Genomic DNA, 26,897 nt, shown 5'->3' with positions numbered 1-26,897 from the left:
GGGGAAGCCTCCTGCACTGTTGGTGGGAATGTGAACTGGTGCAGCCACTCTGGAAAACCGTGTGGAGGTTCCTCAAAGAGTTAAAAATAGACCTGCCCTAGACCCAGCAATTGCACTGTTGGGGATTTACCCCAAAGATACAGCTGCAATGAAACGTCGGGACACCTGCACCCCGATGTTTCTAGCAGCAATGTCCACAATAGCCAAACTGTGGAAGGAGCCTCGGTGTCCATCGAAAGATGATGGATAAAGAAGATGTGGTCTATGTATACAATGGAATATTCCTCAGCCATTAGAAATGACAAATACCCACCATTTGCTTCAACGTGGATGGAACTGGAGGGTATTATGCTGAGTGAAATGAGTCAATCGGAGAAGGACAAACAGTGTATGTTCTCATTCATTTGGGGAATATAAATAATAGTGAGAGGGAATATAAGGGAAGGGAGAAGAAATGTGTGGGAAATATCAGAAAGGGAGACAGAACATGAAGACTCCTAACTCTGGGAAATGAACTAGGGGTGGTGGAAGGGGAGGAGGGCGGGGGGTGGGGGTGAGTGGGTGACGGGCACTGAGGGGGGCGCTTGACGGGATGAGCACTGGGTGTTATTCTGTATGTTGGCAAATTGAACACCAATAAAAAATAAATTTATTATTAAAAAAAAAGAGAGACCAATGGTCCTTTATTGATTTTGTTCAGATTACCTATCCATTGATGTACGTGAAGTGTTAAAATCCCTGATTATTATTTTATTACTGTCAACTTCTCCTTTAAGTCTGTTAATATTTGTTTTATATATTTTGGTACTACTGCGCTGTGTATATATATATATATATACTTATAAATGTGCTAGATTGATTTCTTCATCATTGTGTATATCCTTATTTTTCTTTCATTATTATAGTTTTTGTTTTTTCTGTTTCAAATTCTATTTTGTCTGATATGAGTATAGCCACACCAACTTTCTTTTCATTTTCATTTGCATGAAATATCTTTTTCCATCCTTTCATTTTTCAGTCTTTATGTATCTTTAGGTGTCAAATGAATCTTTTGTGGGTAGTATATAGATGAGTGTTTTTTAATCCATTCAGTTTTGATTGAAGAATTTAGTCCATTTACATTTCAAGTGATTATTGATAGATATTTACTTATTGCCATTTTTTAATTGTTTTTTGAATGCTTTTTTATAGTTCTCTGGTCCTTTCTTCTACTCTTGCTCTCTTCCCTTGTGGTTTGATGATTTTCTTTAGTGTTGTTTAGACTCCTTGTTACCTTTCATGTATCTATGATAGGCTCTTGCTCTGTGGCACCTAGAAGTTCATATATAACATCTCTAAATTTGTTAGCAATATAAGTATGAATCCATTGAAAAATCTTTATTTTTACTTCTCCCCAGCATTGTTTTTGATATCTCATTTCACATCTATTTGTGTATCCCTTAACTGAGTACTATAGTTATAGTTAATTTTACTATTTTTATCTTTTAACCTTCATACTAGCTTTATAAGTGGGTAATAGAATACCTTTACTATATATTTAAATTTACCATTGTGATTTTTACTTTCATATATTTTGTTACTAATTAGTGCCTTTTCTTTTCAGCTTAAAGAAGTTTCTTTTATCCTTTTTGTAAGGCCAGTTTAGTGGTGATGGGCTTGTTTACCTTTTGTTTGTTGGAAAAACATTATTTCTTCTTCAATTCTGAATGATAATCTTTCCGAGTAGTGGTTGAAAGTTTTTTTTTTTTCCATCAGAAATTTCAATATATAATGCCACTATCTTTGGAATTGTAAAGTTTCTGCTGGGAAATCTGGTGATAGCCATATGGGGATTTCCTTTTACATAGCAAGCTGTTTTTCTCTTGCTGCCATTAAGTTTCTCTTTTTAACTTTTGACATTTTAATTGTAATGTCTTGGTGTGGATATCTTTGGATTCATCTTATTGGGAACTTTCTGGACTTTCTGGATCTGGATGTCTGTTTCTTTTCCCAGATTAGGGAAATTTTCAGCCATTATTTCTTGAAAAAAGTTTTCTGCTTCTTTCTCTCTCTATTCTCCTTCTAGGAATTGAATGTTGTTCCACAGATCCCTTAAACTATGTTTACTTAAATATATATATATATATTCTTTATTTTTATATTTTTATAAATATATTTTTATATTATAATTTGTTTTTTTGTTTTTGTTTTTACTACTCTGTTTGGGTGAGTTCCACTGCCCTGTTTTATAAATCATTGATTCTTCAGATTCAGCCTGCTGTTGAACCCCTCTAGTGTATTTTTCAGTTCAGTTATTGTATTCTTCAGCTCTGTGATTTATGTTTGGTACTTTCTTACATTTTCTATCTCCTTAAGTTCTCATCAAGTTCATTCATTTTTCTCCCATGTTTAACCATCTATATGATCATTACTTTGAATTCTTTGACAGGTAGATTACTTACATCTTTTTCATTGAGGTCTTTTTGAGGTTTTATCTTATTATTTTTTTAAGCTTTTATTTATTTATTCATGAGAGACACAGAGATAGGCAGAGACACAGGCAGAAGGAGAGGCAGGCTCCATGCAGGGAGCCTGACATAGGACTCTATCCTGGGTCTCCAGGATCATGCCCCGGGCTGAAGGTGGTCCTAAACCGCTGAGCCACCTGGGCTGCCCTTATCTTCTTCTTTTGCTTGGGTCATACTCTTCTGTTTTCTCATTTTGTTTGACTCTTTGTGTTTGTTTCTATGTATTATGGAAAAGAGGTACCTTTACCAGTTTTGAAGGAGTGGCTTTGTGTAGGTGATGAAATTTATTATTTAACTATGCCCTCATTCTTGGTTGTCTTTTAAACATGTGTAGTTGTCTAAGTAGTTTGATTTATTCTTAATGTAAATATATACAGTCTTGTGGGGCTGTATTCATGTACTTCGCTGGCCTTCATAGTCCCAACTGTCCCTTGCTTCTCCAGCAAATGTTTAAGATTAGCAATGGATGCCCTTTATGTGAAAATAGGTGGTTTTCAAACTGCTGATTTTGCACTTGTTCCTGGGGCAAGTGAGACTACATGGAAGTCCTTTAAATGAGTATCCCCATTTCCTACAGTTCTTTGGGTCACTTGGATATAAGCCCCCTTGGTTGTATAGGCCAGATGTTTGGGGCTCATCTGTCTTGTACAGGTCGCAAAGGTTGGGGTGCTTGGTGTGGGGCACAAACCCTTCCCTCCTCTGAGAGAAACTCTGGAATTGTGACATCCCTTCCTATTGGGTGTCACTGCTTCTGGGGTAGGGATTTTGGAGACACTATGTCTCTGCCTGTCCTGCTCATCTCTATGTGGTCTTTTTATTCTTTGTTGTGGAGGAGCATTTCAGCTAGTTTTCAGTTATTTTTTCAGAGGGAATTGTTCCACATGTAGCTGTAGATTTGGTGTATACAGGAGGAAGTGAGTTCCAGTTCTTCTTACACTACCATCTTGGACTGACTCTGCTTACCATGCCCTTGATTTTGCTATTCTCTCTACCTGAAATGCCTCTCCCTGGTGAAATTTTATCAATTCTTCAGGCAAGTATCTCCCTGTCTGCTAGGCATTTCCTATGCTCCTTCCAAATAGAATCACCCATATCTCCTCTCTGTTAACATTATTTTGTTGATATTACTACAGCATCTATATTGCAGTATAGTTACTCTATGGTTTTATGTACACTGAATTACAATATACATTTTATTATTGTGTTGGCAATCTAGTTAGACCATAATCTTCCTGAGGAAAGAGACTGTCTTTATATTTTATTCTAACATATGGCTCTGATTCAAGCTCATTGTTCAGGAAGGAGCTGATAGAGAGGAAGGGAATAGCTTTCCTTAAGTGCTTTATATGTGTCTGGTATGTACTGCACAGTTTGTTCATCATTTCTGATTTAATCCTTATAACAAGCCAACAAGGTAGAGAGATGTTAGTATTTCCATTTTACAGATGAGGAAACTGAGGTTCAGAGAGGTTAGGTGATGTTAGGTGCCTCAAATCTCCTTATTTTGGGGGCCATATTTTTTGAAAGAAAACTATATTTCCATTTCTTCTACTTCACTTCCCCCACTTTCCTCACTTCATTCCTCACTCAGCTGTTCTTTGTGCCCATACCTCTATTCCTACACTACTTTACAAAGCTTAATAATTAAGTTCATCCTGTGAAATCCAGTGAGTCACTTTCAGTGCTTTCTACTGCATTTGACATTGCTGACCATTCCACTGTTACTGCTCTATTTTCTTTCTCTCCTGGCTTTCCTTCCTTTATAATGATTCATTTTGGGTTATGCCTCCTCCTTTTCTGGTAGAATACATTTCCATGGCTCTTTAATTTCTCTTTTAGCCCTGACTTTCTCTCTAGGCTTTATTTTATTTATTTATTTAATTTAAATTCAATTTGCCAACATAAAGTATAACACTCAGTGCTTATCCCGTCAAGTGCCCTCCTTGGTGCCCGTCACTCAGTCACTCCATCCCCCCTACCCACCTTCCCTTCTGTAACTCCTCTCCCAGAGTTAGGAGTCTCTCATGGTTTGTCTCCCTCTTTAATATTTCCTCACTCAGTTTCCCTCCTTTCCCTTATAGTCCCTTTCACTATTTCTTATATTCCCCGCTTGAGTGAAACCATATAATTGTCTTTCTCTGATTGACTCATTTCACTCAGCATAATACCCTCCAGTTCCACCCATGTCGAAGCAAATGGTAGGTATTTGTGGTTCCTGATGGCTGAGTAATATTCCATTGTGTATATGTTTATATATATATATATATATATATATATATATATATATATATATATTTATACCACATCTTTCCCTAAGCTTTAGACTCATAATTCCAACAGTGCTTCCTGAACATATCCATTTGAATGAACCACAGGCATCTCTGACTGAACAGGTACCAAATCAAACTTATCATTCTACCCCTTTCTTTGCACTTAAGGTCCTCCTGTGTTTTCTTTCTCAGGGAACACTAGCACTATTCATCTATCCAGGTGTTTAGCTGAAATCCAAGGAAATATCAGATTCTTCCCTTTTAATCATCTCCCACATACAATAATAACTCAATCTGATAGATTTTGTCTCTTAAAGATTATCTCCAACCTTCTCCTAAAGAGGATGTATCACATAATGGTTAAAACGTGGGCCCTTTAACTTTTTCATCCTCACCACCCAGAACAATGCCTAGTATGTTAGTGCTCCATATGTTATTTTTAAAATTAAATGTATGTTGAATAAATAAAACTAATATTCTCTTTAATTTTCATTATCTAGCTTATAGTTCTTTGAAGTAGGTGAAATATAGCGCCTTGATAAACACCTGGACAACATCCTGTTACCATGGATAAAAATCCAAAACCTAGGTAATTCAGTCTGGTTGTGGGAGGGGCAAGTGCAGAGAATGGGACTGTATCACCCAGGAAAAAGGTTTTTATTATAAGATAGTAAATAAATCAGAACTGAATATGACTACTTTATATCCATACATCTCCGTGCTTTCCTGCATACCCTCTTACTGGAGCTGTGGTCTTCTAATTACAGTTTATTCTCATTACTTGTGCTACATATATTTTATAAAGCCTTTGAAAACACTGAATTAGCAAATACTGAGTTATTGTTCCTGGGGAGAAGAGTGAGACTCCTGTGAACCTCTAGTCACAACATCTTTGTCAGACAAAACAGTATTTGCATTACATAGTTTCATTTGTCAATATCCTTGTAAAATAAGCCAATCTCATTACCACTGAAAACCTGCTCTTCCACATGACCCTTTCCTTGTATAATATTTAGCTGATGTTTACATTTTTTTCTTGAAGACCTCCGATCCTTAGAACCTGCCTCACCTTCAATTTTAGTATTTCTTATACCATATTGTTCTTTGAAACAGGTGAGCCAGGCAGTACTAGCTGGATAAGTTTAACATTTTCCTGACCCTGGGTAATGTGACCATAAATTTCTTTTTATTAAATATTTTATTTATTTATTCATGAGAGACAGTGGGAGAGAGGCAGAGACACAGGCAGAGGGAGAAGCAGGCTCCATGCAGGGAGCCCGATGTGGGACTCGATCCCAGGTCTCCAGGATCAGGCCCTGGGCCAAAGGCGGCACTAAACCGCTGAGCCACCAGGGCTGCCCAATGTGACCATAAATTTCTTGGCTTTCAATCCTACAACATGCTACCTACTACACTTTTTTATGGCTCATCATCCCAAGCGTCCACAATTTAGCTACTTTTCCATCTTTTCCATAGTTACAGCATACATTAGAGCTGTTATTTTAGCACTTTCCAGAATGACTTCATATACAGATCAGTGAATTTCCTCTTCCTTTTTTTTTGAATGCACCACATTATTAAATTATTAGCATTGAATTCATGGCCATTTGCAATAGAACACATGCCTGAACAAAGCTTATCCAACAAATGTATTTTCTCTGTAAGGCAATCACAGTTTTCTTGTGCTTAGGAACACTAAACATCGCTTCAGCACTATGTTTGGAAGTCATTTTAAGCAGCAAAATCACCAACAGAAAGCACAAAATACCAAAAGCATAGTACTAAATAGGCCACAAAAAGAACATTTGTTTAGTAAAAAGAGCTTAAACATGAAGGCAGAGCATTACCTTGTTCAAAATGAGCTGAGAGCCTGGAATTGAGTGAATCAAATGTTTGCTGCTCTGCAAATGAGTGTACATCTGTAAATGAGTGCACAATTGCCTTAACTACTGAATTTGGGGTTACAGATAAATTTTAGTAGGTGAATTCACAGATATAGAATCTATGAATAATAAGGGATTATTTAGTTTCATCCTTTATAGATTCCTCATCAAAATTAATGGTAAATCATTCTTTGACTATTATAATAGCCTGGAGGAAAACATTCTTTTTTTTTTTTTTTTTTGAGGAAAACATTCTTAACTCACACTGAATCACCAGACACCAAGGGCACTGAGGAGTGGGAAGGGGCTTCTGAGATACTGGGTCCTGGAGACAGAGATACTCTTTGGGAGCACTAAGATTCCCATTGCTTTTGAGTCTTAGGATATGGCTTGTTGGTGGGAACATTAAAACTGAAATGCATTGACTGTTAAAGTGAGTTCTCAGTGGTAATATAAATCTTATGTATGAAAAAATCGTAGTGGAGCAAGCACTGAACTATTTTCTCAGATTCAGTAGGAATTTATCCTCTTCATATAGTGAAATAGTGATTTGGCAGGTACGCCTTTCATTGGAAATCAAGAAGCCAGGGAAGTGCCACACTAAATATGCTGCATCTATTTTTGCCCTATGTGGTTACACAACTTCCAACAGTTTTTTTTTAACATATAAGCTAATTAAAATGAGAACTTATAGTAAAAAAATATGTGTAGTTTCATTCCATCCTTCCGTAACCTATATAAAACAATGTAAGTAGAAAGAGAAAAGGCTTTGGAGACACACAAATAGAGAGGTTCAAATCCAGTCTCTGCCAATGTAGGACCTTAAAATTTGGCAGGTTTCTTAATGTCTCTGAATCTCAGCTTCTTCATCTGTAAAGTAGGGCACATAATATCTAACTCATAAGATTGTCATTATACCAAAACTGCTTATATTCATAGGCTTACTGGCACCTGCATCAAAACATTCACTTCAAAATTTAAAACAATACTTTAAATCTTTAGGTAATATGTTCAACTTATGTCTCTGACCTTTATTCATGTATAACTGTCTCCTATTCTTTCACTCCCCACCTTGAGAATTATAGTCAAATGGTAAAAAGTACTTTGTAAAAAGTGACCTTATCTTATGCACTATCCTCATTTCTGAATCTTATTCCATTCTCCCACTCCCAGCTATAGGTTTGTGTATTCCCTGGTGTGGGATTTGGTGAGATCCTAAAGTGTTTGGCTGTTCCATTTATGTTGTTGTCTAGATGTGCTGTCTGAAAAAAATCTCAAATAAGTTTGTTACTCATATGCAGAAAAAAGCAAAAAGCAGACCTGAGGCTGTTACCTTTACTGGGGCCTGTGTGCAAGGTTGGTTCTTAGCTGGCATCTAGAAAATTGGCTTGCAAACCATTTCATAACTGATAGGGATGGATTCACTGTGCCTGGACTATCTGTACTATTTCTGTATATCAGCTAATTAAAGTGAGGATTTATAGTTCTCAGTTATATAATGTGCTTTAGGCCAAACACCTGCTTTCCTTCTAACAGTCTGGAATTTGGTATGTGTTAGGCAGAGGGTGCCATGTGACCAGCCTCCAATAAAGACCTTAAGCACTCATTGACTCATGGGCTTCCCTGGACAGAAGCATTAGGCACATGTTACTGCTTTTTTTTCTGCTGAAGAGAGAAGCAAGCTCCATGTGAACACTCATAGAAGGGAGAAAGCATGGGAAGACTTTGTGGGTCATTTATCCCGATCCCACCTGTGTCTTTTTCCCTTGCTGATCCTGTCCTATATCCTTTCACTGCAATAAGCCTCACCATAAAGATGATGGTATGCTGAATCTCATGAGTCCTTCTAGCACATCACTGAATGTGTGAATGGCCTTAGGGAACCCCCCCCCCAAAACCTGCTAAGTTCTTAAAAACCAAACTTTTAGAGATTTCTGATTCTGCTAGGATGTAATAACCCCGTTCTTTCAGGGCCCTTTCTTTTCTAACTGAGTTCCTTAGCTATAATATAACAAGCAAACATAGAAAGACTGAAAGATAGAAAGAAGGTGGGCTGTTTAGAGACCCCAGGACTTGAGAGGCAATGGGATGCCGAGTGACTTGGCACTTACACCTCTCATATATCCCAGACAAGGCACTGTGAAGCCTCTAACTCAGAACCAACAAATAAAAAAAAATCTCAAAGAAAAGCTTGTTTCCCCTAGCTAAAACATTAGGAGAAGGGTAGCTGTTGTAGGCACAATAATACACCCTGTTCACACATCCTAATTTCTGCCTTTATTTTACCAAGCAAACTGACTTTGCAAATGTGATTAAGGTTAAGGATCTTGAGATGAAGTGGGCCCAACCTGATCATGAGTCCTTAAAAGTACCTTTCCCAGCTGAAGTTAGGTCCAGAGAGAGAACTAAAGAAGAATGGTTAGAGAGATGCCATGTTGGTAACTTTGAAGATACAGAAGAAGTCAGGAGACAAAGAACGTGGGCAGCTTCCGAAGCTGGAAAGGATAAGGAAATGGATTCTCCTTTAATACCTCAAGAAAGGAACACAGCTTTACTGATGCAGTGATTGTAGCTCAGTGAGGGCCATGTCAGACTCCTGACATACAGAGCTGTAAGGTCTCAGGTTTGTATTGTTTTAAACCTTTGGACTTGTGGTAATTTGTTATAGCAGAAATCGGGAAACAAGTAGAGATTCTGGTGCCTGGAAGTGGAGTGTGACTTTAACAGGCACCTAAAAACATGGAAGTGACTTTGGAATTGACCAATAAACAGAGGCTGGAAGAATCTGGAAAAGTGTGATAGAAAAAAATTTAGATTGCTTTGAATAGACTATTAATAGAAACATGGATATTAAAGTCATGCCTGGCAGTGAAGGCTCGGGAAGAAGAGCATTATAGAGAAAACGTAAATTGCTATAGAGAATAACTAAGATGTTTGAACAGACTGTTAGTAGAAAATGGACATTAAAGTTTCCTCCAGTAAGGGCTCAGAAGGAAATGAGGAATATTGAGATATATATTGATACTAGAAGAAAGAGGATGCTTGTCATTTTATGGTAGGAAGTTTAGCAGAAATGTGTCATGCAGTTATATAAAAAGCACAACTGATAAATGATGAACTTGGATATTTAGGTGAGGAAATTTCCAAGCAAAGCATTGAAAGTACATCCTATTTTCTTCTGCTGCTTATGGTAAAATGTAAGAAGAAAGAAATAAATTGAGGGAAGAACTATTGAACAACAATGAACAGGGGCTTGATGATTTGGGAAATTCTCAGCTTACCCAGATGGCAAAAAAACACTAAAATTAAGAGATCACTTTCAGAAAACTAGGTCTAGAGAAAAAGCTGAGTGTCTACACCTCACCTTTTGCTAGTACCTCAGAAAGATTGAGTATTCAGTTATACCAAAGGATCTTTGAGGACCCTAAGCATGCAACTCACAGATCCCCTGAACCATATCAGAAGAAGCCAAAAATAGAGAGAGGAAAGATCTTTGGGAGAGCTTCTTGGTTAATGGGACTCAATCCCCATGACATACACGGGAGACCCAAAAGGTTCTTGAGAATATTATCACAGCCAAATCACTGCCTGTTTGGACTACGAGGGACAGAGAGAATGAAATTAAAGTGGGGCCAATCAGGGAACTAATGTTTCACCCCATTTTCTTATCTCACAGAAGCAGATGGCATGCTCTAATTCCTCTCACATGGTTTAGTTGGGCTGAACAGAGAGCTGTACTCTCAACCTGTACTTAGCAGAAGCAAGTAATACTCTAATTGTCCCACTCTCAGCAGTGTCTCTGGAAATGAGTGGAAATTTTCCATTTTTTTCCAGGTGCACTCTAATTTCCCCAGTAGGTGATGTCAGCAGGCCAAGCAGGAAACTGACCTTCCATCCCTTGCCCAGAGGAAGCAAGCAGTGGTGATCCAATTTGCTTGTCAGGGTAAGCAGTGGAGGGCCAAGCCTCACCTTCATGCATCAAGAACTAGACAAGAGGGCAATGTAAGGTCAGGTGAGGTACCACTAAGTTTTACGTTATTACTAGGTGCCAGTGGGGTGCAGCCAGAGTGACTGTCCACCACAGTTGGCATGAGGGAGACTGAATAATGGCATGCAAATCTACTTGCCCCGTCACCACTTTGATAGCTACCTGCTCTTGTGTCAGAAGGATTGGAGAGATAAACCTCCACACTCAATGGGCAGCAATGAGGCAGGGAAAGTGATGAGAGGCAGGTGGCACTCTACTTTGCTCTCTTTTTGTGTTGGCAGGGCCCAGCTGGGTGCCTATTTACATATTGGTAGCAATTAGGTGATAGAGTTGGTGTCCCACTTTTACTAGGAAGTTGTAAGCAGGCCTAAGGGGGGAAATGAATTTCTATCCCACTCAACTGCAAAGAAGCATTCCATGCCCAACTTTTGTCAGGAGGACTGACTGCTACAAAAAAAAAAAAAAAGGAGGTAAAATAGGATGCCAAGTCTCATCATATAATATCCAGAATGCAAGAGAATCACTCATTATACAAAGAAACAGGAAAATCATAAAATGAATAAAAAAAGACAACATATCAACCCTGAGATGAATCAGATGCTGGATTATCTGACAATGTAAAGCAATCATTATAAAATCACTTGAATAATCAATTACACAGTTCCTTGAAACAAATAAAAAAACAGGCAAGTTGTACAAAGAACTAAACAGGAATCAATACTGATACAAAAACTCTGGTGGGTTACAAAAATCTGATAGGCTTAGTAGTTGAGTGGAGATGATAGAGGATAAAGTCATTGAACCTAAGGACAGATCAATGGAATTTGTTTTTTGTGAACAAGAGAAAAATAGACCAAAACAAAATAAAGTCCCAGACTCTAACAAAAGAGCAGAGTCCCAGGAGAGGAGATAGAAATGGGATTAAAACAGTATTTAAAGAAATGATGGCTGAACATTTCCCAAATTTGGTGAAAGATACAAAACTACAAATTAAAAAAGCTTAGTGCTATGGACTGAATGTTTGTGTCTTCTCTCAATTCCTGCTGAAGCCCTTATCTCCAGTATAGTGGTATTGGAAGGTAACGCTAAAGCCCTAATCTCCAGTGTGATGGTATTTGAAGGTAATAGAAGATGTAGCCCTCGTAAATGAGATTAGTGTCCTAATAAGAAAAGACACGAGAGATGGTCTTTCTTTCTGCCATGTGAGGATATAGCAAGAAGCCATCTGAAAACCAGGACACAGGCTCCCACCAGACCCTAAATCGGGTGCCCTAGAGGGGCACTCTGATCTTGGACCTTAGCCTTCAGAACTGTAATGAATGTTTGTTCTCTAAGCCACCTAGTCCCTGGTATTATGTTATAGCAGCCGAAGCTAAAACACTGAGTGGACCACAAATAGGGTAAACCCAAATAAATGTTTTCTAAGACACATCATGGTTAAGCCTCTGAAAGACAAAGAATGATAATAATAATACAAACCTTGAAAGCAACCAGAGAGCAAAGATTCATTATTTATATGGTAACACCAATTCTAATGACAATGGGTTTGTCATCTGAAGCCATGTAGGCCAGAAGGAAGTGGCTCAATACATTTTAAGTACTGAAATAATTAAAAGAACTGCCAACTGCTGCACTATATCTTTTTTCCTTCAGGATGAAGGAAAAATAAAGACATTTTTAGTTGAAGGAAAAGTAAAGGATTTATCGTTGGCAAACTTACCCTTAAAGGGTGGCCAAGGGAAGGCCTCTAAAGAGAAATTAAATGATGAAAAAAAAGTCCAGACTTTCAGAACAATAGTATGGGTAAAAATTAGGGTAAATATAATAGACTATCCTATTTCTCTTGAATGTCAAATCATTTTTGATGATTGAAACGGAAATTTAAAACTTTTGGTGTGGTGCTCAATACATATAAAGAAAATACTTTACAACCATACTTTACAAGTAGGGAGGGTAAATGAACTTTAGTGGAAGTAAGAGTCATTGGAAGTGATAAAATGTTAATAACAATAGATGATGATTAGTGATGTATGTATACAACAATACTTTTAGCAGCCACTGAGAAAACCATACAGAACCATATATCCAAAAATACTACAAGGGCACTTGGGTGGCTCAGTTAGTTAAGTGTTCAATTCTTGATTTTGGTTCATATCATTACCTCATGGGTGGTGAGATCAAACCCCATGTTGGGTCCTGCACTCAGTGGGGAGTCTGCTTGAGATTCTCTCCCTCTGCCTTTACCACAACTCATGCATGTAAGCTCTACTTAAAATAAATAAATCTTTAAAAAAATACTACAAATAAAGTATGATGGAATCCTAAAAAATGCTCATGTAACTGACAGAAAAGTAAGAAAAGAATACTGGAAAACAGAAGAAACAATCAGGAAATTAACAATAAAATGGTAGACTGAAGCCCTAATTATTTCAAATGTCAATGGTCAAAATACACTAATTAAAAGACAGGAATAAGCAGAATGGATAAAACAAAAACATCCAACAATGTTGCTTACAAGAGAGGTGCTTGGGTGGCTCAGTCAGTTAAGCATCTGCCTTTGGCTCAGGTTAGGATCACAGGGTCCTGGGATCAGAGCCCCACATTGGGCTCCTGCTCATCCGGGAGTCTCCTTCTCCCTCTGCCCCTCCCCTTGCTCATGCTCTCTCATTCACTTTCTTTCTCATAAATACATTAAAAAACAAACAAATAAATAAATTCTTTTTTTAAGATTTTATTTATTTATTCATGATAGACATAGAGAGAGAGGGCGGGGGGCAGAGACACAGGCAAGGGAGAAGCAGCCTCCATGTCGGGATCCTGACGTGGGACTAGATCCCAGGACTCCAGGATCATGCCCTGGACCAAAGACAGGCGCCAAACTGCTGAGCCACCCAGGGATCCCCAATAAATAAATTCTTAAAAGAATGTTGCTTACAAGAAAATCACTTCAAATTAATGACAGGTTTTAAATAAAAGGTACATATAAACACAAATCAAAAAAGAAGTGCTTATATTAATATCAAAGTAGACTTTGGGGCAAAGAAAACCAGTTGTATCAATCTGTTCAAGAATACAGATGAGGAGAGAATACTTCCCAATTTATTTTATGAGGTCCATATTACTCTGGGCAGAGGACCTGAATAGACATTTTTCCAAAGCAGACATAAAGATGACCAACAAACACATGAAAAGATGCTGAGCATCACTCATCATCAGGGAAATGCAAATCAAAACCACAGTGAGGTATCTGTCACCTGTCAGAATGGCTAGTATCAAAGGACAACAAATCACAAGTGTTGGTAATGATGTAGAAAAAAGAGAATGCTTGTGCTCTGTTAATGGGACTGTAAATTGGTGCAAGGACCATAGAAAACAGAATGGACATTGCTGCTATAAACATCAGGGTGCAGGTGTCCCAGCGTTTCATTGCATTTGTATCTTTGGAGCCTCGGTGTCCATTGAAAGATGATGGGTAAAGAAGATGTGGTCTATGTATACAATGGAATATTCCTCAGCCATTAGAAATGACAAATACCCACCATTTGCTTCAACGTGGATGGAACTGGAGGGTATTATGCTGAGTGAAATAAGTCAATTGGAGAAGGACAAACATTATATGGTCTCATTCATTTGGGGAATATAAATAATAGTGAAAGGGAATAGAAGGGAAAGAAGAAGAAATGAGTGGGAAATACCAGAAAGGGAGACAGAACATGAAGATTCCTAACTCTGGGAAACAAACTAGGGGTGGTGGAAGGGGAGGAGGGCGGGGGGTGGGGGGTGGATGGGTGACAGGCACTGAGGGGGGCACTTGACGGGATGAGCACTGGGTGTTATTCTGTATGTTGGCAAATTGAACACCAATAAAAAATAAATTTATTATTTAAAAAAAGAATTTGTATTACTTTATCTAATACTCTGTTATATATATATATACATATATATATATGTATATATATATGTATATATATATATGGAAAATCATAATAAATACTTTATAAGCCTCTTTTCTCCAAAAAAAAAAAAAAAGAAAAGAAAAAAGAAAACAGAATGGAGAGAATCCTCAAAAGACTAAAAATAAAGGGATGCCTGGGTGGCTCAGTGGTTGAGCATCTGCCTTTGGCTCAGGTCATGATCTCAGGGTCATGGGATTGAGTTCTGCAATGGGCTCCCCACAGGGAACCTGCTTATCCTTCTGCCTCTGTCTCTGCCGCTCTCTGCATCTCTCATGAATAAATAAATAAAATCTTTAAAAAACAACAAAACCCTTAAAAATGGAAATATATGATACAGTTATTTCACTGCTAGGCATTTACCAAAAAAAAAAAAAAAAAAACCAAAAGCACTATTTCAAAGATATATGCACCCCTAAGTTTATTGTAGTATTATTTACAATAGCTGAGATATGGAAACAAAATAAGTGTTCATCAATAGATGGATGTATAAAGATATGGTGTGTATATACAATGGAACATTACTCAGCCATAAAAAAGAATGAAATCTTGCCATTTCTGACACAACAACATGGATGGACCTAGAAAGTATTATGCTAAGTGAAATAAGTCAGAGAAAGACAAGTACTGTATGATTTCACTTATGTGTGGAATCTAAAAATCAAAAAAACAAACGCAAATAAACAAAAAATAGAGGCATACTCATAAATACACAGAACAAACTAGTGGTTTCCAGAGGGGAGGGGGCTGGCGGGCAAAATAGGTCAAAGAGATTAAAAGCTACAGGTATCCAGGTATAAAATAAATATATCATAGGGATGAAAAGTACGGCACAGGGGATGTAGTCAGTAATATTCCACTAATCTTGTGATAGATGGTGACTAGATCCATTGTGTTGAGCATTTTATAATATATTCAATTGTTGAATCTCTATCTTGCCTATCTAAAGCTAATATAATATTGTATGTCAGCTATATGTCAAAAATTTGAAAAAGAAATATTTTATTTATTTTAAGATTTTATTTATTTATTCAGGAGAAACACAGAGAGAGGCAGAGACACAGGCAGAGGGAGAAGCAGACTCCCTGCGGGGAGCCTACTGTTGCACTTGATCCCAGGACCCTGGGATCACATCCTGAGCATAACCACTAAGCCACCCTGGTGCTCCTTAAGAAACATTTTAACCAAGGATATGCAAGACTTCTACACCGAAAGCTACAAAACATTGCTAAAAGAAGTTAAAGAACACCTAAAAAAACAGAACAACAACCTGTGTTCATGGATTCAAAGATTTAATATTAAGATGGCAATGCTCTGTAAAGTGATCTACAGATTTAGTGTAATCTCAACAAAATCCTAACAGACTTATACACTAAACCTATAAGTAGCAAAGAGAACTCATACATCCCAACTTCCAAACTTAACAAAGCTACAGTAATTAAAATAGTGTGTTGCTGGCATGAGCATAGATATGCAGACCAATGTAACAGAATCGAGAGTCCAGAAATAAATCCATATATCTAAGGTCATTTGATTTTTTTTATAAGGGTGCCAAGACCATTCAGTGAGGGAAAGGAGAGTTCTTCAACAAATGTTGCTGACACACAAGATGTCCATATGGAAAAAACTGAAGTTGGACCTCAACCTTGCACAAAACATAGAAATTGATTCAAAATAAATTTAAAAACCCAAATGTAAGAGCAAAAGTTATAAAAACTCTTAGAGATAAGCATAGGAGTAAATGTTCATAACCTTGGATTTGGTAATGGGTTCTTAGACATGACACTAAATTCACAAACAACAAAAGAAAAAATAAACAAATTGGATTATATCAAATTAAGTATTTTTTGCATCAGTAGACACTATTGAGAAATTGGAAGCCAGATGGGGAAAAATACCTGTAGATCATTTATTCCATAAGGGGCTAGTAATCATACATATAAAGAATCCCTACAAGTCAACAACAAAAAGACAAACAACTCAATTACAAAATGGTATTATTGACAAACAACTTGATAGACATTTTTTCAAAGAAGATATACAAATGGGCAACAAGCATATGGAGATATGTTCAACACGAGTTATTAGGAAAATGCAAATCAAACCACAATGAGGAACCATTCAGACCCACTAGGATGGTATAATTCAAACAAAGCAATACAAGACAGAAAACAACTGCTGGTGAAGATGTGGAGAATTGCAACCCTCATACTTTGCTGGTGAGAATATAAATGATGTGAACAGTATGGAAAACAGCTTGGCAGTTCTTCAAAAAGCTAATCATATAATTGCCATATGTCCCAGCAATTTCACTCCTAGGTATATATCCAAAAGAATAGAAAACAGGTATTCAAACATACCTGACAGTACTATGTACAATAGCCAAAAGATCTATCAGTGGATGAATAGATAAATGAAATCAAACAAATATATCCACACAATGAAATATTTTTCAGTCCTACAAAGGAATAAAGTGCTGACATATGCTATAACACAAATGAATTTCAAAAAGATTATACTACGTGAAAGAAACCAGACCCAAAAAGTTCATATATTATATGATTCCACTAATATTAAATATCTGACTAGGTAAAGCCATAGGGACAGAAAGTAGATTAGTGCTTACCAGGATCTTAGGAGGGGAAATGGGCAGTGATTCCTTAATGCGTACGGAGTTTCCTTTTGAGATGATGAAAATGTCTTAGAACTACATAGAGGTATGCTTGCAAAACCTTGATGAATCTACTAAATGCCACTGAATTGTACAGTTTAACATGGTTAATTTTTTGTTATGTTAATTTCATGTGAATTTTAAAAAGATGGGTATTCAGGGATGAGAGGGACTCAAGGATGTGTACTGCACAAATAATAATAAAAAACCTGTTATTCTGGGATTAAGTAAAATATATGCTGTATGCACTATTAAGTCAAAATGTCTCTAAGGACAGCATTTAATTGACCTAATACAACTTCAATTAGCTTAATTAATTAATATTAAAATGTCATGCTCCTCTATTAGTAGTAAGGCTAGTACTATCCAGTGTCTAACACAGTGCTTGGCACAGAGTGTGTTCTCACTAAATGGTAATTACTACAGAAAGGCTAGAGGGCTTCCCTGCCTTCTTTGGTTCTCCTCTAATACTTTACAAAGCGCTGGACACAGGCAGAGACACTGCAGAGAGGGAAGAGGAGCCACAATCTCTGGGTCTGGGAATTGCCAGTATGGAGTCTTTCTTGCAGGCTCTGCTGGGGTGGAGGGGCTAGGGAGAAGCATCATTGTTTTATATCCAAAGGGCTCAAGGGCAACAAGCTATAGCACTGGAAAGGGTCAGGGGAGAGCTCAGAAAATGCGAGCAGCGGCAGAGAAATAGGGGATACCAGGCCAGGTATGATGATACATGGCATGTGAACAGCTTACTTGGATTCCATCTTCATATGTTATCCCTTTGTGCATCTTCCTTTCGACCTGGACCTGTTTCTTCAACCTCCTTCTCTGTGTCTTCTCCAGCCACAAGTCATCTAAACTGATGCGTGAGTGCCGAGGAATGATGTTCCTGGGTTGTGGAGTCTCCCTGGGGACATACGCTGCAGAGATGGATGGGAGGGTCCATGCCACCATCTCAGTGGTAGAGAATGGCCTCTGAAGCTCAGTGTACAAAGCTTTCTGACTGTGGGAGCAAATGGGCTTCTTGCTTTGTTCTTCCCACCTCATGTGGTTCTGGAGAGCAGAGAGGAGAACATATCAATTGGGTACAATGTCCTTTTTCTGTTCATTTACCCCATCTTTTGGTTAATCTCACAGATTCCAGTGAAATACTTTGTTCTCAGTAATTTTGGAAAAATGTGAAGATTAGGAATAAAACAAATCTTGTTTTTATAAAATCTATACTTTCAAGACTTAAAAAAAAAATCAAGTGTTCTACCTTGATCAGAGAATTAAGTCTTGAAAGTAATAACTGTACTTGGCATGCTCTTTAGAAATACTTTTTAAAGGCCAATAGTTGGGGCAAAAGCTCTTCTTTAAACAGTATCCCCTGAGAACAGAATTGGAACACAAACACACTTCAGGCACGTATTACTTCTTTCTTGGCACAGATGTTAACTCAATGCACACACAGCTGCACCCTTTCTGTGCTGCCCTCACTGTGTCCCAGTTTAGTTATCCCCTCAGGCACCCTAACTGAATTAAAAATAAAATTTGTGCTTACTAATAGAATACGTGGGCTTTGTGTTGACATGGCCGTACTTTCTGTTCTGACCAACACAGGCACTGGGAAAAGAAGCTCTTTGCTTCCCAGGTGTTCTTCAAGTCTCACGACCCTGACTCCATCCCCACCCCATCCCAGAGGACACCTCTTTCACAACACTTCTTTGGAATGTCATCCTCAATACTTTGTGTCTAATGTTTGGTGGAAACAAAGGTGAAGTTTCTTTTAACTGTTTTAAGAATCTGCCTAAATAACGTGCACATACACATATGTATACGTATGTATACACACAATCACATGAGGGGAGAGAAGATGGTAGAGGAGGCGGAGGAGGAGGGAGCATAATTGTTGTTTACAGTTTGGGGGTATAGCCTGGGAACTGGGACTTTTCAAAGCTCTCTAGGTGATTCTAATATGCATCCAATTTTGAAAATCACTGTTTTGTGGTTTATTGTTTGTTTTTTACCTCCCAAATACTGCTCTAAATTTATAAAGTGCTTTCATTTCGTTTTCTCTCCCCAACTCCACTCTGGGTTAGAAACAGCAGGTGTATTACCCATATCATACAGATATAATCTCAGAGAGCTTAAGCGATTGCCTGAATTCACACAGCAATGTGTGTCATCACATTGTGATTCTAACCCCCATGTCCATTCACTATTCTACATTGTATAAATTCTTATTGTTTCATAGGCAGATAGAATGACTCCATAATAAGCAAAAACAATACCTCAGACTCTTTTATAACTTTAAAGTCCCCCCACAAAAGGAATGGATGTTAACTGAGCACATCTTCATGTGAGGCTCCCTTTTATGCACTTTATGTACACTAGATAAAGAAGGCAGGTCCTCCTAATGCCATTCAGCAAGTAAATGACATTTAGTCTTCTGGAAGGAAGGCAAAGCCACCTGATACTGGTGATTCCGCAAGAATACAACTTACTGCCGCTAAATATGAGCTCACTTATTTTCAAGTTAGAAGGTGACTTGGACTTTTCCATCACACCCCTGCCTCTGCTGGACCTGATTTTGTTGGCTGGGGCCTCCTCATGTCATCAGTGACAGCTTTTAGCCTCAACTTTTCTTTCATCATAACTGTACAACATTAGCACTTTCACAGCTTGGTTATGGGCTGTTAGAGAGAATGCTTGCTGGAGACACAGTGTCCTAAGTGCAAAATTTTACCTTCATTTTTTTCTGTATGCTCAATAGAAAAGAATTAACTACCCTTCCACCCCTTTTCCTACCTTGGGAGGCTGCTAGAGTCATATATCCATTTATTTACCACAGAGCTTTGCTCTCGGGAAAAATAGTCTTGTTTTGAAGCCATTATTTAGAGCAGTAGTTTGCAAAGTGTGGCTCCAGACCAGCAGCAGCACCCAGTGTGGTGAGTAGCCTCTAAATTAATGCCCAAAGGCCTCACCTTGTTGGTACAGGCCACCTTGTCTGATCCTCTTTATCTCTCTCTTTTAAAGGATTTTATTTATTTATTTGACAGGGAGTGAGCGAGAGAGAATGAGCACAAACAGGGGAAACAGTGAGGGAGAGAAAGAAGCAGGATCTCCACTGAGCAAAAAGCCCAGTGTGGGGCTCCATCCCAGGATCGTGGGATCATGACCCAAGTGGAAGGCAGATGCTTAACTGACTGAGCCACCCAAGTGCCCCTGAATCTCTCTTCTTGGGAGTGGGCTGGACTTAGTGACTCACTTCTAATGAACGGAATATGGCAGAAGGGATGGGATGGCACTTCTGAGATTCGGTTATAGAAAGGCTGTGGTTTCCATTTTGGGGGACCTCTCATGGATCCCTTGCTCTGCAGGAAGCCAAAGGACATACTGTGAGCAGTGCTATGGAAGGCTAATGTGGCAGGAAACTGATGTCTCCAGTCAACAGCCAGCAGGTATCTGTGACCTGTCACAGAGAAAGTGTGGAAGCAAGACATCCTGCAGTCCAGCCTTGAGATGAGTGTGGCCATTGCCAAAACATTGACTACAGCCTTATGAAAGGCTCTGAGCCAAAGGCACGCAGCTAAGTCAGGCTGGTTATGCAACAATGGGTAACTCATACCCTTGGGAACCTACTAGAAATCCATATTTTCAACCCCATCAAGACTTTCTGAATTAGAAATTCTGAGAGTGGGGCCAGCTATCTGTTTATAATGCCCTCTAGGGGTTATTTTGCAAGGTTAGTTTGAGAATCACTGTGCAAGACAGATAGGCAAATAAGAGGGAGCTAGGCAGATCAGGCTGTTCTGTGCTCCTTGTGTGTCCCTGGGTGGAGGGTCAGGGAGCAGTGTATGGGGTTAGACAATCTGAATTTGGATCCTGGCTGTAGCACTTGGCAGCAGTGTGACTTTGGGCAAGTTTCCTCAACTTCCTCTCTATTTCTCCATCTGTAAAACAGAAATACTAATACCTCTCAGATATGTTATTGGAAGTAAATGAGATAGTATATACACAACACTCAGCATAATGCCTGTCACATACACATTACAGCAATATATGGTAGCCAATATTATTTTCTTTATTAATAAGTAGACAGTGCTGAGGTGGCTGTGGTGGTAACAGAGTCGTATGTCTCTGGAATGACTTGTTTTCAGATCCCACCTCAGTATTTCACTTATAAACATGCTACTCAGCATTAAACTTATTCTCTGATTTTTTCATTTTTATTTTGGAGAATCTTAAAATTTTTATTTGAAGGAATTTCTAGTACCAATCTGTAATTCTCTGTAGTTTTGGGCTGTACAGATTTGGTTTATTCAGTTTGCATCCTTGTAAATAACCTTGTTATCCACGAATGAACAAGATGCTCTCCAAATGTCTCTGTTTAATGTAAGACATTTCATCAGCCAGCACAAGCAAGGCAGAAAGCAGTAAGATAGAAAAGACAACTTCCTTTTAAGAAAAAGCAATTTAAATGACATCATCAGAAACCATGGAGGTGGGATCCCTGGGTGGTGCAGCGGTTTGGCGCCTGCCTTTGGCCCAGGGCGCGATCCTGGAGACCCGGGATCGAATCCCACATCGGGCTCCCGGTGCATGGAGCCTGCTTCTCCCTCTGCCTGTGTCTCTGCCTCTCTCTCTATCTCTCTGTGACTATCATAAATAAATTTAAAAAAAAAAGAAACCATGGAGGCCAGATAGAAAAGGTACAACATTTTTTAAATGTCATTTTTTAAGAAAACAATCGTTAATGAAGAATCTATATGCAGTGAAAATATTCTTCATGAATGAAGGAAAAATCAAGACATTCTCAAGAAAAAGAAAACAGAATTTTTTTTGCTAGATATCCCCTTAAAAATGATTAAGGAATGCAACAATCAGGCAAGAAAAAAATATACAAAAGGCATTCAAATTAGTAAGGAAGAAAAAGTAAAACTGTCACAATTTGCAGACAAAATGATACTATATATAGACAACCATAACAAATTGACCAAAAAAGTATTAAAACTAATAAATGAATTCAGTAAAGTCACAGGACACAGAATTAATTAGCAGATCACTGTTGCATTTCTATACAAATAATGAATTGGCAGAAGGAGAAATTAAGAGAATACTTCCATTTACAATTACATCAAAAAGAATAAGATACCTACTAATAAATTTAACCAAGGAGGTAAAATACCTGTACTCTAAAAACTAGAAGACACTGATGAAAGAAACTAAAAATGACAAAAGTAAGTAGAAAGATATCCCATATTTATGGATAATAAGAATTAATCTTGTCAAAATATCCATTCTGCCCAAATCAGTCTACAGATTTAATGTAATCTCTGTCAGAATGCTAATATATTTCGCAGAACTACAACAAATGATTTTAAAATTTGTGTGGAACCACAAAGGATACCAAATAAGTCAAAGCAATCCTGAGAAAGAAGAACAAAGCTGGAGATTTCAAGATATACTACAAAGCTATAGTAGTCAAGACAGGATGGTACTGGCACAGAAACAGACACATAGATCCATGGAACAGAGCAGAGAGCCTAGAAATAAACCTACACTTACACAATTAGTCTATGACATAGGCGGCAAGAATACACAAATGGGGAAAAGGCAGTTTCTTCAAAAAATGGTGCTGGGAAAATGGGACAGCTATATGTGAAAGAATAAAACTGAACCACTTTCTTACACCAAACACATAAACTCAAAATGGATTAAAGGTCTAAATGTCAGACCTGAAATTCCTAAAACCAAAAATGGGCAGTAAACTCTTGGATATTGGCCTTAGTAATATTTTTCTGGATCTTTATTCTCAGGCAAGGGCAGCAGAAGCAAAAATCAACAATTGGGACTACATCAAACTAACAGCTTTTGCACAGCAAAGGAAACAACAAAACAGAAAGGCAATCCACTGAATAGGAGAATATATTTGCAAATGATAAGGGGCTAATATCCAAAATATATAAAGAACTCATGCAACTCAACACACACACACACACACACACACACACACACACACACACAACAAATAATCCAATTTAAAAATGGGCAGAGGACCCCAACAGACATTTTTCTAAAGACATCCAACAGACACATGAACCATGGCCAACAGACACATGAAAAGATGCTCAACATCATTAATCATCAGGGATATACAAATCAAAGCCACAGATGTCAGAATGGCTATTGCCAAAAAGACAAGAAAGTAGTGTTGATAAAGATGTAGAGGAAGGGAAACCCTCGTGCACTGTTGGTGGGAATGTAAATTGGTGCAGCCACTGTGGAAAACGGTATGGAGTTTCCTCAAAAAAACAGAACTACCATATGATCCAGGAATTCTACTTCTGAGTATTTACCAGAAGAAAATGAAGCCACTAATTTGAAAATATACATGCACTCCTGTATTTACTGCGGTATTATTTACAACAGCCAAGATATGGAAGCAGCCCAAGTATCATACACAGATGAATGTTAAAGAAGATGTATATATATATATACATGACAGAATATTACTCAATCTTAATAAAGAATGAAATCTTGCCATTTGTGACAACATGGATGGTTACAGCAAATTAAATAAGTCAGACAAAAATGTCTGGGGGAGGGGGGCAAGACGGCAGAAGAGTAGGGTCCCCAAGTCACCTACCTGTCCCCACCAACTTACCTGGATAACTTTCAAATCATCCTGAAAACCTACGAATTTGGCCTGAGATTTAAAGAGAGACCAGCTGGAACGCTACAGTGAGAAGAGTTCATGCTTCTATCAAGGTAGGGAGACGGAAAAGTAAATAAATTTAAAAAGCAGTGAGGGAGGGGCCCCAAGGAGCTGGGCTGAGGCCAGGTGGTGAGGGCCTCCAGAACAGGAGAGCCCACTCCCAGAGAAGCAGGAACTTTACCTATATTCTCAGACGGAAAGACGCTTGCACGGAACTCAGGCAGGATCCCAGGAGGGGCAGTGGAGCCCTCAGGTCCCCGGGGTCATTAACAGAGGAGATGCGCCCCGGGGAGAGCGCGCCTCACACCGCTGGAGGGCTGGGGAGGGTGCCCAGCGGGGCCTTGGAGGAGCTCAGGGGCGGCTCCACGTGGAGGGAGCTGCGTGGCGCCAGGAGCACGATTCCAGTGTTGCAGGCCCTGGAGCCCAGGCTGTTGGGGACAGAGCCCAGGATCCGGCCTCCCCCGGGACAGGCAGAGGCCAGGAGGGCCCAGGACAGCGAGGACGCTCCTGCCCCGAGCTGAGCAGATCAGCGGCCCCGCCCTGGAGCCTCCAGGCCCCTGCGGACTGGGAGCTGCGGGTGTTACTGTGGGAGCTGACTCCAGGGCTGGACAGCTGGCTGCTGCCAGTCTTGTTGTTCCTCCCTGTGTCACCTTGTGCCTGGGACTGAGCGGGGCCACAGGGAAGCAGGGGCCTCTCAGGATAAACAGCTCCCACTGAACCGTGCACCTGACAGGGGGAGGGACAGCTCCTGTGCATTTCCAGGTCCACACACCTGAGAATCAGCACAGCAGGCCCCTGCCCCTGAAGACCAGTTGGAAGGACAGGGGAAGAGCAAGTTCTGGACCGAGCAGCACTGGAAAGCTCCAGGGGGAGTCGAGGGATTTACAGTATATAGAACCAGAGGAAGCCCCTCCTTGTTTTGTTTTTGTTTGTTTGTTTTCTTTTTGTTTTTTCTTCTTTGTTTGTATCCCCCTTTTCTCTCTTTTTTTCATTCCTTTTTCTGGTACAACTTGTTTTTAGCCACTCTGTACTGAGCAACATGACTAGAAGGAAGAACTGACCACAAAAGAAAGAATCAGAAAAGCAGTCCTCTCTCCCACAGAGTTACAAAATTTGGATTACAATTCGATGTCAGAAAGCCAATTCAGAAGCACAGTTATAAAGCTACTGGTAGCTCTGGTAAAAAGCATAAAGGATTCAAGAGACTTTATGACTGCAGAATTTAGATCTAATCTGGCCGAAATTAAAAAATCAATTAAATGAGATGCAATCCAAACTGGAGGGCTTAACAAAGAAAGAGTGAGTGACATAGAAGACAAGTTGGTGGCAAGGAAGGAAGTTGAGGAAAAAAGAGAAAAACAACTAAAAGATCATGAAGAAAGGCTAAGGGGAAAAAATGACAGCCTCAGAAGGAAAAATCTACATTTAATTGGGGTTCCAGAGGGCGCCGAAAGAGACAGAGGACCAGAACATGTATTTGAACAAATCATAGCTGAGAACTTCCCTAATTTGAGGAGGGAAACAGGCATTCAGATCCAGGAGATAGAGAGATCCCCCCTAAAATCAATAAAAACCATTCAACACCTTGACATTTCATAGTGAAACTTGTGAATTCCAAAGATTAAGATAAGATCCTTAAAGCAGCAAGACACAAGAGTTCCCTAAACTTTATGGGGAGAAATATTAGATTAACAGCAGACCTCTCCACAGAGACCTGGCAGGCCAGAAAGGGCTGGCAGGATATATTCAGGGTCCTAAAGGAGAAGAACAGGCAGCCAAGAATACTTTATCCGGCAAAGCTCTCATTCAGAATAGAAGGAGAGATAAAGAACTTCCAAGATAGGCAGAAACTGAAAGAATATGTGACCACCAAACCAGCTCTGCAAGAAATATTAAGGGGGACTCTGTAAAAGAAAGAGGAAGTCCAAAGAAACACTCCACAAAAACAGGGACTGAATAGGTATCATGATGACACTAACTTCATATCTTTCAATAGTAACTCTGAACCTGAATGGGCTTAATGATCCCATCAAAAGACGCAGGGTTTCAGACTGGATAAAAAGCAAGACCCATCTATTTTCTGTCTACAAGAGACTCATTTGAGACCTAAGGACACCTACAACCTGAAAATGAAAAGTTGAAGAACCACTTACCATTCAAATGGTCCTCGAAAGAAAGCTGGGGTACCACTCCTCATATCAGATAAATTAAAGTTTATCCCAAAGACTGTAGTAAGAGATGCAGAGGGACACTATATCATACTTAAAGGATCTATCAAACAAGGGGACCTAACAATCATGAATATTTATACACCTAATGTGGGAGCTGCCAAGTGTGTCAATCAACTAATAACCAAAGTTAAGACATACTTAAGTAATAATACACTAATACTGGGAAACTTTAACACGGCACATTCTGTAAATGACAGATCTTCTAAGCACAACATCTCCAAAGACACAAGAGCTTTAAATGATACACTGGACCAGCTGGAGTTCACAGATATTTACAGAACTTTGCATCAAAATGCAACTGAATACACATTATTCTCAAGTGCACATGGAACTTTCTCCAGAATAGACCATATACTGGGTCAACCGATACCAAAAGATTGGGATTGTCCCCTGCATATTTTCCAACCATAATGCTTTCAAACTAGAACTCAATCACAAGAAGAAATTTGGAAGAAATTCAAACACCTGGAGGTTAAAGAGAATCCCGCTAAAAGATGAAAGGGTCAACCAGGAAATTAGAGAAGACTTACAAAGATTCATGGAAACTAATGAGAATGAAGAGACAACTGTTCAAAATCTTTGGAATACAGCAAAAGCAGTCCCGAGAGGGAAATACATCGTAATACAAACATCCCTAAAAAAACTGGAAAGAACTCAAATACAAAAGCTAACCTTTCCCCTAAAGGAACTGGAGAAAGAC

General features: G+C 38.9%; 1 protein-coding gene across 1 annotated transcript in view; it reads right to left on the bottom strand.

The window, feature by feature from the left end:
- The window catches only part of LOC140598958 (uncharacterized), a 56,433-nt gene that overhangs the window by 14,032 nt on the left and 15,504 nt on the right, over nucleotides 1-26,897 (bottom strand). Inside the window, exon 2 of the mRNA XM_072757416.1 lies at nucleotides 18,020-18,319. Coding sequence (XP_072613517.1) covers nucleotides 18,020-18,319 — 300 coding nt within the window. The remainder of the gene's footprint in view (nucleotides 1-18,019; nucleotides 18,320-26,897) is intronic.

This window comes from Vulpes vulpes, chromosome 5 (genome assembly GCF_048418805.1).
Source record: "Vulpes vulpes isolate BD-2025 chromosome 5, VulVul3, whole genome shotgun sequence".
Taxonomy (NCBI): Eukaryota; Metazoa; Chordata; class Mammalia; order Carnivora; family Canidae; genus Vulpes; species Vulpes vulpes.
The sequence above is the reverse complement of the archived record's forward strand: the minus strand, read 5'-3'. Positions and strand labels throughout refer to the sequence as shown.